At 62.3% G+C, this 16,267-nt stretch overlaps 1 protein-coding gene across 1 annotated transcript in view; it reads left to right on the forward strand.

Moving 5' to 3' along the window:
- Nucleotides 1-12,426: 12,426 nt before the first annotated feature.
- The window catches only part of PLPPR3 (phospholipid phosphatase related 3), a 5,602-nt gene continuing 1,761 nt past the window's right edge, over nt 12,427-16,267 (forward strand). Inside the window, exons 1-6 of the mRNA XM_034997321.1 lie at nt 12,427-12,528; nt 15,066-15,251; nt 15,337-15,478; nt 15,565-15,760; nt 15,850-15,907; nt 15,987-16,160. Coding sequence (XP_034853212.1) covers nt 12,454-12,528; nt 15,066-15,251; nt 15,337-15,478; nt 15,565-15,760; nt 15,850-15,907; nt 15,987-16,160 — 831 coding nt within the window. The 5' untranslated portion in view covers nt 12,427-12,453. The remainder of the gene's footprint in view (nt 12,529-15,065; nt 15,252-15,336; nt 15,479-15,564; nt 15,761-15,849; nt 15,908-15,986; nt 16,161-16,267) is intronic.

The following is a 16,267-nucleotide window of genomic DNA, read 5'->3' on the forward strand; positions in this document are numbered from 1 at the left end:
CGATCATGCACCTGCGCCCCGACCTACACCCGCACCCACCCGCACCCACCTGCACCCACCTGCACCCCCACCTGCACCCACGGCCGCGATTGTGCACCTGCGCCCTGACCTGCACCCTCACCCGCACCCACCTTCACCCTCACCCGCACCCCCACCTGCACCCACCCGCACCCACCTGCACCCACGGCCCCGATCATGCACCTGCGCCCTCACCCGCACCCCCACCTACACCCCCATCCGCGATCGTGCACCCTCATCCCCACCAGCACTTACTGAGCACTTACTGTGCCCGAGGCCCAGGAGCTCATGGCTCAAACGTAATTCCCACGACACCCTCAGGGTTTTGCCCATTTTACAGATGGGGAAACAGCGGAATGGCCCAGAGATTCCCATTCTCTCCTCTTCCGCTCTCCTTGGAGCATTCATCCCCAGCAGTGGATGGAGCCCTGCCCTGATCCTGCCTCAGTGTCCCCATTCTGCGGTGAGGGCATTGGACTGACGGGCTTGAGTAGACATTGCCCCAGAATCAGCAGGGCCCAGACAGACAGATGGACATGTGGCCCCACACAGGGCCAGCAGGACGGGTGTGAGGGCTGTGGTCAGGGTTGGGCAGGGGCCCCAGGGGTACCCCCTGCCTGCCACCCCCTCTGAAGCCCCAACTAGGGGAGGCCATTGGGGCTGCCCCACAGCTGGGCTGGCATCCCCACTTCCTCCTTGCACCTCTGGGACCTCAGGGAACATGGGGGTCAGAACCGCACCCCAGGGAGGAGACAGGGGCTTGGGCGGGGGGTCCTGACTCCTCCCCAAGGCGTGGAAGCTGACAATGCCCCTCCCCGCACTCCTTCCCTCTTGGGGTCCCTGTGGCCCCAGCGAAGCAAGACGTGGCCTGCGTGTCTAGGGGCTGGGGTGAGCCCCACTCAGTGCGGGACAGGAAAGGGACATAAAAGGTGGTGGGGGCCACAGAGCCGTGTGCCCTCCAGAGACCCACAGAAGCATCTGTCTGCCCCCCTTTCGTGTTGGAGATTCCTTTTTCCTTCTAAGGCAGGGGCTCTGGCCTGGGGTGATTGTGGATGTCCCACTGGACATGCTGCTCAGCCCCCAGCAGTGCCCCGGAGGCCCCCACAGAGAACGACCCTCTGCCGATGTCTGCAGGGAGAAGTCCAGATGAAAAGGAGATATATTTTTTAAATATATTTTATTTATTTATTTGACAGAGAGAGAGAGCATGAGTGGGGAGAAGGGGCGGAGGCAGAGGGAGAAGCAGACTCCCCGCTGAGCAGGGAGCCCGATGCAGGGCTCGATCCTAGGACCCCGGGACCATGCCCTGAGCTGAAGGCAGACGCTTAACAAATGAGCCACCCAGGCGCCCCTATGTATTTATTTCTGAGAAGTTTAAACCTACACAAAGAGAGGGAGGAGCTCACCAAACTTCGGAACAAAAAAATGAATGTTTTTTAACTCTCATTTTGAAATGATTTCATGCTGGCCGAAGTCGGAAGAATTCCCAGGTTTGCGCCCCCAGCTTCCCCCGAAACAATCAGGCCTGCAGGTTGTTTTGAAGTCGGCCTCCTCTGTGGGCCTCCTGCATCCCACCTGGCGTCCCTTGTCTGGTCCAGGACCCCACATGGCGTCTCCTCTGCTCTGGGACAGCCCCACAGCCTTTCCTGTCCCTTGTGGTGCTTGCAGGGAGCTGGCCAGTCATGCAGGGGCCCTAGTGTGGGGTTGGAAGCGGTCGTGCGTTCTTGGCAGGAGTCCCCCAGGCCGACCCCGTGTCTCCTCGGGCATCCCCTCCGAGGCCGCTGGGGCCGTGCATCTTCCTGCCGAGGGTGCTGACCTTGAGGCCTGGTCGGGCGGCTCTGTGAAGTCAGTTTCCCCTTTGGAACGCACTCAGCCTGTGCGCGCAGGGCTGCGTCCCCTCCGTCTGTCCCCCTGCAGACGTTCTGCTCTCAGGACCGGCCATGCCTTCTGTTGGCCCGGCCCCCGGTATCCTCGCACCTCGGGACGTCCACCTCCCCGCCTTCGTGGTGCCCCATGTGCACCCGCAGAAACCGCAGGGCCGCGGGGCGCCCAGCCCCACCCGGGCCAGCCGGGCCTCCCTGCCCGTGTCTCCCCGTCCCCACTGTGAAGTGGGGACGGGGAGAGCACCGCCCTCAGGGCAGTGATGTTTGGAAAGTGCTCCACCCACGGCGAGGGTGATGTAAGCGCAGGAAGCCACCTCATCACTCTGGTCCCCGTCCCTGTCACCACCCTACCTGGCTCGGCCCCTCCTCATTCCCAGGCTCTTCTCCTGGGGGCAGACATACACCTGCTGCCTGGGCTCAGGTTCTGCTGGGCTCTGTGATCCTGGGCAGGAAATACGGCCTCCTGAGCCTCGGTTTCCCCAGCTGTTAAGTGGGACAATGAGAACAGCCCTACCCCACGGGGCTTCGGCTACCGAACACACATAGGAGTGTAATAAGTCATTAGCTGACGGATGAACAGATACACACACGGTCCCCACGCACGGGAGCGTCCCATGGCCGCAAGCAGGAGCCAGGCGCCCTCACGTGTGGCCCCGGGGATGGACCCCGAGCCCACGACACTCAGGGAGGGAACCGGACACAGAAGCCACACAGGGTGTGAGTCCACGTGGGTGACACGTCCAGAACAGCCTCATCCATGGACGGGAAGGGGGCTCGTGGGGGCCAGGGGGCTGGGGGGGGAGATAGGGGGTGACAGCTGATGGAACAGGGTTGCTTTTGGGCTGATGGGATGTTCTGGAATCAGATAGAGGTGGTGGTTGCACAACTTTGTGAATGTACCAAATGCCACTGAATTGTTAAATGGTTGAATTGTATGGAATGTGGAGTGCATTTAAATTAAACTTCAACCAAAAAAATAAATATAGAAAGAAGAGAAAGAAAGAGAGAGAGAGAGAAGGAAGGAAGGTAGAGAAAGAGAAAGCAGGCAGGCCTGGCCCTCGTGACCCCTGCCAAGTGCTCTGCTCCAGGTGTGGGTCACACCGGGGCCCGGGGGGCAGGCAGGTAAGTGCAGGGCTGCCTGGAGGCGGCGGCTTGGTAAGGGCGTGGGGAGCCCTGGGGGGTGTCCTCCAAGAGCTTGGGCTGGCGGAGGAGGGGAAGTGGGCCTGGAAGCCTGGCCTCAGCCACCTCCCTCTCCAACTGTGGGTGATGTAACAGGCAACGGCCACGGGGCAGGCCAGTGGGGGCCACACAGGCCTCGAGCGGATCTGCCAGCATCCAGGGAAAGCACGGGAGGCTCAGCTGCAGTGTGTCTGTCTCCCTTTCTCTCCTCTTCTCCTTCAAAGAGAAAAGTACTCCTTACTTGTGTGTTACAGCTCCCGGCTGGGGGATCAGAAGCTCTTGGGCCCCCTTGGGCCTCAGTTTCCCCATCTGAACAGTGAGCAGGCAGTGATGTCACCTCTTCAGGTCCTGAGCCACTGACATTCCTCTCTGGGCCTCAGCCTCCCAATCTGTAAAACGGGTTAATGGCAACTCGACTAACCTTGGTGGCCGGTCAGTCTGGCTGAGCACCGGGGGCTTCTGGGGGTGCTGGGCAGCATTGGGGCACCCAGGTTCAGGGCAGGGGGCTGAGGGGCAGCTCTGGGCAGAGTGCAGGCCCCTGAGAGCCCCTGTCCTCGCCTTCATGGTGGAGAAGTCAGTCCCTGAAACCCCAGCAGCGGCCAGGAGAGGACAGAGCTGTGCCGTCTCCTTGTGGGCCCCGAGGTTCGAGGTCCGTGCTTGCCTCAGACCCCAAGTGACCTCCAGTGACTCGGGGTCAGCGGTGCTGGCGCTCGGTGAGGCTCAGAGCACCGCCTGAGTCATGGGCTCCCTCCAGGCACCCACGGTGGATTGCTGCTCTTTAACTTACTATCACATTTTTAATTTCACTTCTACCCTCCTATGGTTCAACCGCCTAAAACATGCATAAAAAGTGCCTGCAGGAGGGGCGGCTGAGCGGCCAACTCTCGATTTTGGCTCAAGTCATGACCTCAGGGTTGAGATCTCGGGGTCCTGGGATCGAGCTCCATGTCGTCGGGCTCCTCGCTCAGCGCGGCGTCTGCTGGAGATTCTCTCCCTCTGCACCTCCCCCTGCTCGCTCACTCACGCTCTCTCTAAAATGATAAATAAATCTGAAAAAGAAAAAAAGTCCCTGCTGGAAATCTCTGTGCATCCCCGCCCAGCTGAGCCGCTGTGTTCGCGGGCTTCTGGGGACACCAGCCACCCAGCGACAGGTGTCTCCCCCTCCACACGCACTTTCCACGTTGCCACCATCCCATGGAGACCCCGCGAGGGGTGGCTCGACGAGCCCGGACCTTCTCCCCGGCGGTGCCACGTTCCCATGGCGGGTGCGTTCCGCGGTCTCCTGCTGGGGACACTGGACTGTGTACGTGGCCACCCACAGTGCTGGTTCTCAGACGGCAGCTCTCGGCACATCCACTTGCCAAGAAGCAGGGTCTCGGGAGGTTGGCTCACGTCTCTCGAACCGCAGTGAGGTGAGGGCGTCTCCACCTGCTCAAGAGCCTTTTGGGGCTCTTTGCTGTGAACCGTCTGTTTACACCTTTAGCTGCTACCGGTTGTTGTTCCCGTACTGACTGTGGGCCCTCCTTACAGGTTAGAGTTATTGTCACGATCTGTCTTCTGTTTTTAAGTATATATGCGGTAGGCATGTAAATATATAGTCATTTATAATAACTATGTATTGTTTAACTTGTCTTCTTTTGTTTCTGAGAGCGCACACACGCACGCGGGCGAGCGGGGAAGGGCAGAGGCAAAGGGAGAAGCAAGCTCCCCGCTGAGCAGGGAGCCCCACGTGGGGCTCGATCCCACGACCCTGAGATCACGATCTGAGAGGAAACCAAGCGCTGGACGCTTAACCCACTGAGCCACCCAGGCGCCCCTTATTTATCTTAATAACATTTTATTTAGCTTAATAAACTACAATACATAGTATATAATCATATCCATTATGTGTTGTATACATTATTTTACACACCATTTATTATTTAATATGCATATTTTAGCCCTTTCTATGTCAGGCACACACCCTTCTGGGACTCGAGGGGCAAATAGTCTTTCACCAGTTCCTTGTGTGTCTTCTGACTTTGCGGTTCAATATATTCTCAGCCGAAATGAGAGGAGGCCAAGGGCAATCTCACAGATCTGGGATGGGCGCTCACGGCCGCTGTGTGACCTCAGGTGAGTCACCCGGCCTCTCTGAGCCTTGGCGGGCGGGGAACACGGCCCCTGGGGCTGGAGGCCACGCAGCGCCCCGTCCAGCAAAGCCCAAGTCTGGAGAGAATGGATTATTTATTAGGGTTGCAGCCTCGGGTCCAAGGGCAGGGAGGCCCAGGGTGTGGGCATAAGGAGGGCCAAGGATGGAGGCACCAAGGTGTGGGAGGTGGGGGGAGTGATGGTCGGGGCTGGGATCCCAGGAGGTCACGGCACCCACCCCCCAGGCTTGTCTGCTCTGACAGGGAGTCGAGAACAGGCTGGGAAAAGGGCCGCTCCAGTGAAGCCTTTGGGGCTCCTGCCGCAAGGCCCTGGGCAGAAGGAGGCCGTGCCAGGAGCCAGGCCGTTACAGACGAAGAGGGTGCCCCCGTCTCCCTGAGCCAGGACACCTCCAGGCCCAGCTCCTGTACTCCACTCCCACCCCAGAACCACTGACCTGGCTGCTGCTCTGACAACTTGAGCCTTCCTCCTGCAATCCACAAATCTTGTTCCAACCCTGGGCCCTTTGCACATGCAGGTGCCTGTCTCTGCATGCTCACCCCCACCTTTTCCTGATAGACTCCTACTTGAAGTTTGGGTCCCAGATGCCTCCAGGAATTTCCTGATGCTTCTAGGCTGGGTCGGGCGCATGCCACCCAAGGCAATCACGACGTCCCGTGTGCACCTGTTTTGTTGGTTTGTGGGGTTTGGTGCCCCAGGTGGGACACAAACCCACAATCCCTGGCTGAGGGTGCACAGCTCTACCTTGATGCACGTCTGACTCCCCCCACCCATGGGGTCTCAGAGCTCCAAAAGGGCAGGCCCTGCTCTGTCCTGTTCCTCACGGTCTCCAGCGACCCCACAGCACTTGACACGCGGTGTTTAATAAATACCGTTTCTCACGCTGTTAAAACGCTCGAATGTTTGAGACATCTAATTCCAATTCCACACTCGACCCTGGGGCCTCATTCCGGACCAGCTTTCTTCCAGCGTGAGGAGGCCCGCCAGATCTGGGCACGGCCTGTCGCTGGCAGACACCGGCCCGGTGGGCGAGGATGCCAGCCCACACACTGTTGGGGCGCCCCTGGTCGATGGGGTCACGGTGGCGTGGAGGACGCTGGGAGGCGGGAGGGGCGTCCCCCACCCTGCTGCCTGGCAGCCGGTGCCCACCCCCCACGGGCGGTCTGCGGGGCAGAGGTACTATGCCCCTGTGGAGGATAGCATCACGGTCCAGTGGACGGGGAAACCAAGTCAGGAGAGGGCAGAACTGGGGCCCAGCCAGAGCCAGAGCTTCAGCAACACGAACTTCAGTCTGTCGGTCTGTAGAGAGATTCGGGTTCCAATCCCAGCTTGGACAGTAACTGCCACGGATCCTGGCCACGGGGTTTCTCCATCAAAGAAGGTGAATCATCAGTCCATCCCGGGACTGAGAACCTGTTCTGAACTCAGGTCTAGGGAATCAATACTCGGGAGCCAGGGGAGGGTGGGAAAGGGAAGGGGGCTTTATTCGGGAAGCGGGCGACCCGGGAAGAGGTGGACAGAGGCCCCAAAAGCCACCTTTGTCGAGGGAGGGGGGCTGCACGCAGCAGGCGCGAGCCGGGGCGGGCCGTCATGTGGGCACGACCCTGACCGGACCCGCTGGCATCCCGGGAAGCGGTTTCCGAATGCAGGCGGGCCTTATCTTCTGGCAAAGTTGGGCCTTCACTCCTCAAGGCCAGGGGTCGGCAGAGCTCAAGCGGGTTAGCTCTGCTGTGACTGAGGACTTGGGTCTGCAAGCAGGGAGCGTGCAGGATGACAGTGGGTGCTGATACCGGTCCCCGCCGGCCGCGGGGTGAGCCAGCACCGAAGGGGGGGCCTGCCCGGGAGATGCAGGCCACACAGGAAGGCACCATTCCCCCAGAGCAACCGTAAAAATGTCACAACCGTGGCCGCCGGCGTCGGTAAAGATGTGGGGATGTGGGCAGTCTCCGATTCTGCTGGGGGGCCCGATGGCCCCCCTGGTGTGTCTGCCCTGGAGAGGCTTTGTAGGGCTCGACGTGCAGAAGAGTTCACTGTGGCCCTGTCAGACCGCGGACATCTGGAACAGGTGTCCCGCCGCAGAAGGCCGGCTAGCTGGGCCCCCCATGGGCTCCCCTCTCCCGTAGCGCCCCCCTCGTGTTGCCACTGCCCCCACCTGCAGGAGCAGGTCCTTCTGGGGCACGGCCTCTGCTGTGGCTCCCGGTGGAGACCGGCATTCCCCAGCAGCAACGCCGGAGGGGGGACCCCTGACCTTCCACACCCACCCCGGGACCGGGCGGCTGGATCCCCTTCTGCGTCCAGGTGAGGAGATGGAGGAGACCCTTCCGCTGTCCGGAGTCCCCCCACCTCCCTCCTCCGCCTCACCGACTGACCACAGTCCCAGAAGCAGGAAATGAGCAAGGATCCAGCTTCCCCCGCCCCGCCAAGAAGCGAGTCCCCTGAGCCTGAATGGAGGCCAGCAAGGCTCCGACGTCCCCTCGCTGCTGGGGGTGGGGGGGCACGCCTCAGTCTCAGCCCCATCCCTGGGAAGACCCCGGGCCTCCCCTCCCCACCAGGTCCAGGACCATTCGGGCAGGTCTGGCTGTGTGGCTGGGCCCGTGGCTTTCCCTCTCTAAGTCCAGGGGAGCAGGGCCTGGGGCCTTCTGGTCCCTCCCACCTGGGCCTCCCTCCTGAAGCTGGACCCCCAGCACAGACTGGGATGCCTGGCGGGGGGTGGGCACTCGCTGGCCCCGGAGGTCACCTGCAAGCCAGCCAGCAGGGCCAGGAGTCTGCGTGTGGGCCTGACGGGGTGGGCTGGACGGCTGGGGAGCCAGGCGCACCCCCTCCCCCAGGCATGGCACCAGCCCTTCCCAGAGGGAAAACGGGATGCTGCCCAAGGCCTCCACCACCAACTGCTCCCAGGGCCTGCCTGGACCCCTCCAACGGCCCTGCCCCGTGCCTCAGTTTCCCCCTCTGTAAAATGAGCCCCCGCTCCAGGGGTGGGTGAGGGTGGGTGATAGTCACTGTTGCCAAGACCCAGCACATGACACCCAACATGGTGGTGAGATTTTAACGCCACTCATAATGCCAGCTTCGGCCTCAGTTTCCCCAGCCTGAGTGCTGGGCCCGTGGAGGCGGCAGGCCCGGGAGGGAGTCCTGCTGGCTCTGGGCTGTGTGCTTCACTACTTTTTACTTTTCTCGCCGTTTCGTGGGGGTGTGAGTCACCCATTTCAAGAGTGCCCTGCAGGGGCGTTTAGGGCCTTCACAGAGCCCTACAACCACCACCATGTTAGTTTTAAAACACCCCAGCACCCCAAAAAGAAACCTCCTGACCATTAGTGGCCCCTCCCCCACCCCGGCCCCTTCCCGTCTGTGGATGAGCCTGGTTTGGACGTGTCACGCATGTGGACTCACACCCCCCGTGGCCTTCTGTGACCAGCTCTTCGAGGAGCATCCTACAGGAGTTTTTATCTGGGAACCCGGGTGGCTCCTCACCTGCCCTCAGTTTGTGTGTCTGTGAAGTGGGTAGGAGCAGCCGTGGAGTCCCCAGAGCTGGGGGGCGGTGCGGAAGTGGCCTCCCCTCCCCCATCTCTCAGCAGGATCTTCGGAGGTCTGAGACATCCAGGACCCGGCAAGAGATAGGGACCAAGGGGAGGGAAAGGCAAGATTGGGTATTCAGAATATATAAAGAACTCTTAGGCCTAACAACAGAAAGACAAATGGTCCAGTCTCAAAACGGGCAAAGAAGCTGAGTGGACACTCCCCAAAGACAGGATGAAGATGGCCAACACGCCGTGAAACGATGCTGGAGATCGTGAGTCTCTGGGGAAGTGCAGACGGGCCCGAGGCACCGCTCCATGCCCACTAGAACAGCTCCAAGGAAAGATCACGGAACCTGAGGGTGTGGGGAAGTCGGAGCCTGCGGGCACTGCTGGGGGGTGCGAGCCGGGGGCGCTGAGGGAAACGGTCTGGCTGTTCCTCAGAAAGTCCTGCAGAGAGTCACACTCCTGAGCAGGTGCATGCCCAGCGACGCAGATAAATATGCACCACGGATGTTCGCAGCAGTCAGAAGAACGTCCATAAACTTGTGAACAGATACACACTAGGTCCACCACATGCGGGAGCGAGCAGGAGCGAGGGGCCCACACGCGCTGCCCCGGGGACGGACCCCGAGCCCACGACGCTCAGGGAGGGAGCCAGACACGGAAGGCCACGCGGGGTGTGGGTCCACGTGGGTGACACGTCCAGAACAGGCTCATCCACGGATGGGAAGGGGGCCCGTGGGGGCTGGAGGCTGGGGGAGGGGCTGGGGGTGACAGCTGATGGGGACGGGGTTTGTTTGGAGTGATGGAATGTTCTGGAATTAGACTGTGGTGATGGTTGCACAACTCTGTGAAGATATTAAAAAACCATTGCATGGCACAGTTTAAAACAGCTCATTTTTTTAAAAGATTTTATTTATTTACTTGAGAGTGAGAGAAAGAGAGAGTGTAAATGCAAGAGCAGGGGGGAGGGCCAGAGGGAGAAGCAGGCTCCCCGTGGAGCAGGGAGCCCGATGCGGGGCTCGATCCCAGGACCCTGAGATCATGACCTGAGCCGAAGGCAGACGCTTATCCAACGGAGCCACCCAGGCATCCCTTAAAACAGCTAATTTTTTTAAATGGGATTTATTTCCAAGGTGAGACTGAGAGGTTGGGAAGGGTGGTGGTCCCCCAATGCCTCAGGGACACCAGTGTGTGTCTGGGGCTGTGGGTGGCTCTTCCAGGGTGCTCTTCCCTCCCACGGGCAGCTCCGGGTGGTTTGGGGAGTGGGAGTCAGGGTGGAATGCTGGGGTCCTGGGGGCTTGGGCCTGGTCCTCACCGAGCCTCATGGTGCAGTGTCTCTTTGTGTCCCTCGGGCCTCTGCCTCAGTCCAGTGCCCTCATGTCTGCTTCCCCTCCTGATCCCGCCCGTCCACCCTTTCCTCTCCCATGGACCAGGAGAAAGGACTGGCTCTGGAGACCCAGCTCCATCCCTTCCCACTTGGGTGACCTCAGGGTCCCTGCTCACACCTGCTGCCTCATCAATCCCTCAAGAGCTGTGGTGAGTGAATTAATATGGGTACGTTTTTGAGCAGCACCCAGTGTGCTCAACCCCTCTTTCCTGCTCTAAGCTCCCCCATGGCTCTCTAGTGTCCCAGACTCAAGTCCAGGCTCCCCAGCTGGGCAATGTGCCACCACAGCCCGGCCCTGCCCCCCCTCCATCACCAGGGATCCCTCACCTGGAGGAAGGACCTCCGTCCCTGATCCTTAGGTTCCCCCACACCCTCTCCCAGAACCCCGCGATGTCAGGAGGGTCCCCCAGGATAAGCCTTCCTGCTCCTGCCCCCAGGAAGCACCCAAGAGGGATTGCCCCATTTTCCCCTTCTCCTCCTGCCTCTGGAGGGCTGTTTGTGGTCACCTTTCAACACCAGGATTCCCAACCACCGCCCTGGGGCCGCCCCTGGCTGGCAGAGGAAACCAAGGCCCACACAGAGGTTTTGGGGAGGTGGGACAGCCAGCCTGGTGCAGCACTTGTCATGCCCACTTACAGGTGAGGAAACTGAGGCCCCGGTGGGATTTGAACCCTCTGGAACTCAGTCTTCACCACACAGACCTTCGTCTTGCAAAACCCACGGAGCTGTCTCTTTCAAAACAGGAAGGGTCCAAGCAGGATGGGGATGGGGTCTACAGGGCTGAATAGAAATAAAGACCAGGGGCGACAAACAGTAGGCGCTCAATTAATGCAGCCCCCACCCCCTACTCTAATGAGACGCTTAACTTCAGGATTGGTAGTCAGGGTCCGTCCCACTTGCCAGTGGCTCCCCAGGGACTCCCTAGGGCCGAGTATACAGTGGGTGTTCAAGAGATGGTGAATAAATGAACCGAATAAAGGCCTGTCGTTTGGGGCCTGGCGACCTTGGACAGTGATTTAAGTTCTCTGGGCCTCAGTTTCCCCATTCATAAAATGAAGGGTCAGCCAGTCCGTCCTCCCCATGCGTGTGTGTGGGAAGGAGGGAACACCCGTCAACAGCAAGCACTGCCTAGGTGCGCACCCCGTATTCACCAGGAGGACCGTACCCGCCGCCCCCGCAATCCCGGGGCATCCTGCCGTGCGAGGGGGAGCCTGGCGAGGGGCCTGCAGACCGGTGGAGCCCAGGGCAGACCTCGGGTGGGCGCACGGGGCGGGGGCGGCACGGTAGGGAGCCAGGGCAAGAAGCCCCCCAGCCTCTTTTGTCTCCAGACAGCGCCGGCGCCCGGGGCCCTCGCCAAGGAAACGTGCGCCGCCGAGCGGCGGACCCCGGGGAGGGGACGGAGACGGGGCGTGGGGCGGGCAGAGACAGCGGGAGACCCGGGGACACGCAGGGGCAGCCAGGGACCCAGGGACCCAGAGACCCCGCCCCGCGCCCAGCGTCGATGGGGCTCCCGAGGCCGACGCGAGGGGCCCGGGAGGGGAGGGGAGCGCCGGCCCCGGCCCTAGCCCGCCACTACGGGGACCCGAGACCCCAGAGACCCCCGAGGCCCCCAGACCCAGGAGGCGGGAGCCCGGCGCGCACTCAGCGCACGCCCCGGGAGGCAGCCCGGCGACGGACGCGCGCAGCGCCCCCGACGCGCCGAGACAAAGAGCCGCCGCCCCTCGCGCCGCACGTAGGCCGTCGCGGGCGCGGGGTCTCGGGCCGGGCGGGGCCCCCTCCCCTCCCCGCCTCCCGGTCGCGGTTCCCCTCCGCCGCCGCGGGGGAAGGGCCGCGCTTTGTGCTCGCCGCGCCGCAGCCCCTGCCCGCCGCGGCCGCCGGCTCCGCCCTCCGAGCGCCCGCGCGCCAGGTGAGGGGACTGCGGGCGGAGGGCCCGGGCCGCACCCCTTTTCCGGCCGCCGGGACCCTCCTTCCGCCCCTTCCCGGGGGCCCCCGCCCTGACGCGGGGAGCGGCCCCGGCCCGGGGACTCCTAAATCAGGCCGGCCCCGCCCTCTACTGGGCCCCCCCCGAGCCCCCATCTGGGGTGTGTGGGGGTGCCCGGCAGCTGGATTGCTTGGCAGGGCCGCAGTGCGCGAGGGGAGGCCGCGGGGACACCCCTCTCCCCCCAGCCTCAGTTTCCCCGGGAGGTTCTGGCGTATCTTTGCCCGCCCCTCCCCCGCAGGCCCTGGGCACCGGGTCCCCCCAGGGCTCAGACTGCGCCTCCCCTCCTCCAGCGCGTCTTTGTCCCCTCCAACCACGGCCTGTGGAGCCCGCGGCACCATGATCGCGACCAAGGAGAAGAATAAAACCCCAAAGGACAGCATGACGCTTCTTCCCTGCTTCTACTTCGTGGAGGTGAGTGGGGGGGGGGGGCGGGGGCGTCGCACCGGTGGGGGCGGGGCAAAGGCCTCTGTCCTACACGCCCTCGGGGACCTCTACGCTAAAGGACTGGGGTGGGCACAGCTCGGGTCGGCCGCAGGTAGGGGCACAGCCAGGGCGCCTGGGTGTGGGGGTCAGAGGAATCGGGCTGTGCAGGGTGAGTAGGAGTTCGAGAGGCACAGAAGGGCGTTCTGGGCTAAGGAAACAGCCGGCACAAATTCTGGCAAGTGGGACATTCAGACTGGGGTACAGGTCACCTGGAGGGGCTGGAGCAAGGCGCTGGGGCCGTGCAGGGTCTTCCTCCAGCACGTGGGCTATGAAGCATCAGGGTCTAAGTTCAGACCCCTCCTCTGCTAACCGAGGAGGCTGGGGCGAGTCCCATAAGCCTCTGAGAGAACAGGCCTGGCACACAGTGAGGGCTTTATGAATGTTTAAAAGAATAGAATTTAAACGCAGTCGCCTGACACATAGTGCTGATGACCACACAGGGTGGTATTTATCCATCCTTGGATACGTCCTGTGGCCACGGTCCCCCTGCTGCGCCTGCCACGAAAACCCCACTCCACAGAGGGGTCCAGGCAGGGTGCAGGTAGATGAGCGGGGTTCCCCGTCCTGAGCAACCCCCACCACGTGCAGGGTCGCAGAGCCAGTGGCTCACCCCCAGGCCAGTGGGTCCCTCCACAAGGAGCAGAAAATCTGATTGTTTTCAAATTTGCATTCAAATCCCCATCATAGTAGGTTGTATCTTCTCAGGGTCACCGCAAACCTGCTCCCTCCCTGCGGTCCTCCTCACCCCCTGCTCTCACCTGCATCCTCCAGAAAGTGTTCCACACACCCACTCACATCTGTCAGACGTGCAGCCCTTCCCCAACACCTTTTTTTTTTTTTAAGATTTTATTTATTATTCATTTGACAGAGAGAGACACAGCGAGAGAGGGAACACAAGCAGGGGGAGTGGGAGAGGGAGAATCAGGCTCTCTGCTGAGCAGGGAGCCCAATGCGGGGCTCGATCCCAGGACCCCCAACACCTTTTTAGACAAGTTTCTGCTCTTGGCTTTTTCCCAGGGGAGCTCTCAGCTTCCCTCTGACCCACCCCTTTGCAGGGCCGTGTAGTACCCCAGCTCCGAGTCACCACCCCGGGTAGCTGCACATTCAGGGGTTGTCGCGGACGTTCCTGTAAGGAAAGGCCTTTGGTCTGCCAAGCGTGAGCTTATCTGCAGATCACATCCCTGCCGACAGACCCCAAGTTGCCCCCTGTGGAGGCCAGACTTTTACAGGGCGCCCGTCCCCGTTACTGGCTGGCACCTAGAGCTCTGGAGCTCGGCCAGTCCGATGGGTGCAAGGCTGTGTCTGCTCTAGTTTGCTTTTCTCTTATTGTGAGTCTTACATAAATGTGTTTACACACACACATTAAGTACATGGGCAGGAGGACATCATGATCGTGAATCATTTTCCTGGGGGCCTGATATGCTCCCTGGCTTCTGGGTAAGAGTCTCCAGATGCAAGGAGAAGTGGGTGGCACAGAGACACCCTCTGGGGGTGGTGGGCTCCAGAGTGGGCCCCCGCCAGCAGGTGTTTCCGGCTGGGAGGAGGTGGGGGCAGAGGGCAGGAGTGGGGAGTCAGGCAGGCGTTGCAGCCTGGAGGCTTGGAAAGCCATGAGGGCCTCAGCAGAGAAGGACACTTCCAAGGACCCTCTTGCCCAGCCCCGCCGAAAACCCTGTCCACTGCCTGACGTGGTAGGGCCGCTCCAGCCCAGTTGTGCTCATGGTCACGGAGGAGAGAATAACTGCAGCTACTGTTACTGAAGTCTCTGCGTGTGCTGGGCACTGTGTAGGCACCTTCTGTATACTTACTCACCCAGTTCTACCTTGAAGCCCTGGGACGTGGTGACTCTCAGTCCTGTTTTCAGCTGAGGAAACTGAGGCACAGCGGAGAGCGGAGTGGTGGAGCCAGGATTCGAGTCCAGCAGATGGCTGGGAACCCCTTCACTCAACTGCCTTGGGCCTCATTCCTGCATGCAGCAAGCACTCAATAAGTGCTCCTTGGACTAGAGCCCAGCTTCTACAAGCCCACCTTTGGCGTTTTCCCCTCTGGGGACCCCCGGTCAGGGCAGGAGTGAGGGCCGAGGCCCCCCCTTAAAGTGCCATTCAAGGCAGGAGTGAAGAGGGAGGCCTCTCGTGGCTCGTGGGCTTCATCTGCGTCTGGGGCCCCATCCATGAACTGGAGAGGGGGACTTCCTGAGGCAGCCAGCCCCCCGGGCACCCGCATACTCTGGTCCCCATAGTGCCAGCCCCAGCCTGGCCCCTGTGGGTGTTCCGTGGCCCAGAAGGGAAGGTGTAGGACGCTGGGAGAGTCCGCGCCCATCAGAAGGTCCGCCCAAATCTGAGCTCAGTAGCTGCTCGAGGCCCGAGTGAGGGAAGGACGGCGGCCGGACGGCCAGACCGCAGCATGGGTAGTGGACGGGCGGCTCGGTGAGCAAGGGTGGGGTGACCCTGGCTGCCGCCCTCCTGCAGCTCCCCATAGTGGCGTCCTCCGTCGTGTCCCTCTACTTCCTGGAGCTGACCGACCTCTTCAAGCCGGCCAAGGTGGGTTTCCAGTGCTATGACCGCACGCTCTCCATGCCCTACGTGGAGACCAACGAGGAGCTCATCCCGCTGCTCATGCTGCTCAGCTTGGCCTTTGCAGCCCCCGCGGCCTCGGTGAGTCCCAGGCGCCGGGGGGCCTGGGCTGGCCTGTGGGCACCCCCTGGCCGGGAGCCTGGCTGAACGCCTCCCTGTCGGGCAGATCATGGTCGGCGAGGGCATGCTGTATTGTCTGCAGTCCCGGCTGTGGGGCCGCGGCGGGGGCCCAGGCGGGACCGAGGGCAGCATCAGCGCGGGGGGCTGCAGCTTTAACTCCTTCCTGCGGCGCACGGTGCGGTTTGTGGGTGAGTTCGCCAGAGGGCACCCCCCCCACGCCCTCCGTGTGCACGCGCCGGCTCCCCTCCCCAGCCCTGACCCCGCTGCCCCGCAGGCGTCCACGTGTTCGGCCTGTGCGCCACCGCCCTGGTGACCGACGTCATCCAGCTGGCCACCGGCTACCACGCGCCCTTCTTCCTGACGGTCTGCAAGCCCAACTACACGCTGCTGGCCACGTCGTGCGAGGCCAACCCCTACATCACGCAGGACATCTGCTCCGGCCACGACACCCACGCCATCCTGTCTGCGCGGTGAGTTGGCCCCCGCCCAGCCGTGCGGGGCGGGGGCCGGAGGCCCCGAGGGGCGCGGAGCCCGCCCGCTCACCTGCCGCCTCTTACAGGAAGACCTTCCCGTCACAGCACGCCACGCTGTCCGCCTTCGCTGCGGTCTACGTGTCGGTGAGTCCTGGCCTGCCCCGAGCCCGAGCCCGGCGGCTGGCGGGGAGCCACGCTCTGACCCGCCCCGCCCCGCCCCCAGATGTACTTCAACTCGGTCATCTCGGACACCACCAAGCTGCTCAAGCCCATCCTGGTGTTCGCCTTCGCCATCGCGGCGGGCGTCTGCGGCCTCACCCAGATCACGCAGTACCGCAGCCACCCGGTGGACGTCTACGCGGGCTTCCTCATCGGGGCTGGCATCGCCGCCTACCTGGTGAGGGGACGGGGAGGCCGGCCCCAGGTGGGGCGGTCCGAGGGCGGAGGCCGGCCCCCGGGGGGAGGTCCGAGGTGGAGGGAGATCCGAGGGCGGAGGCCAGCCCC

The sequence above is a fragment of the Mirounga leonina genome, unplaced genomic scaffold (genome assembly GCF_011800145.1).
Source record: "Mirounga leonina isolate KUSES-001 unplaced genomic scaffold, KU_Mleo_1.0 Mir_94, whole genome shotgun sequence".
Classification (NCBI taxonomy): Eukaryota; Metazoa; Chordata; class Mammalia; order Carnivora; family Phocidae; genus Mirounga; species Mirounga leonina.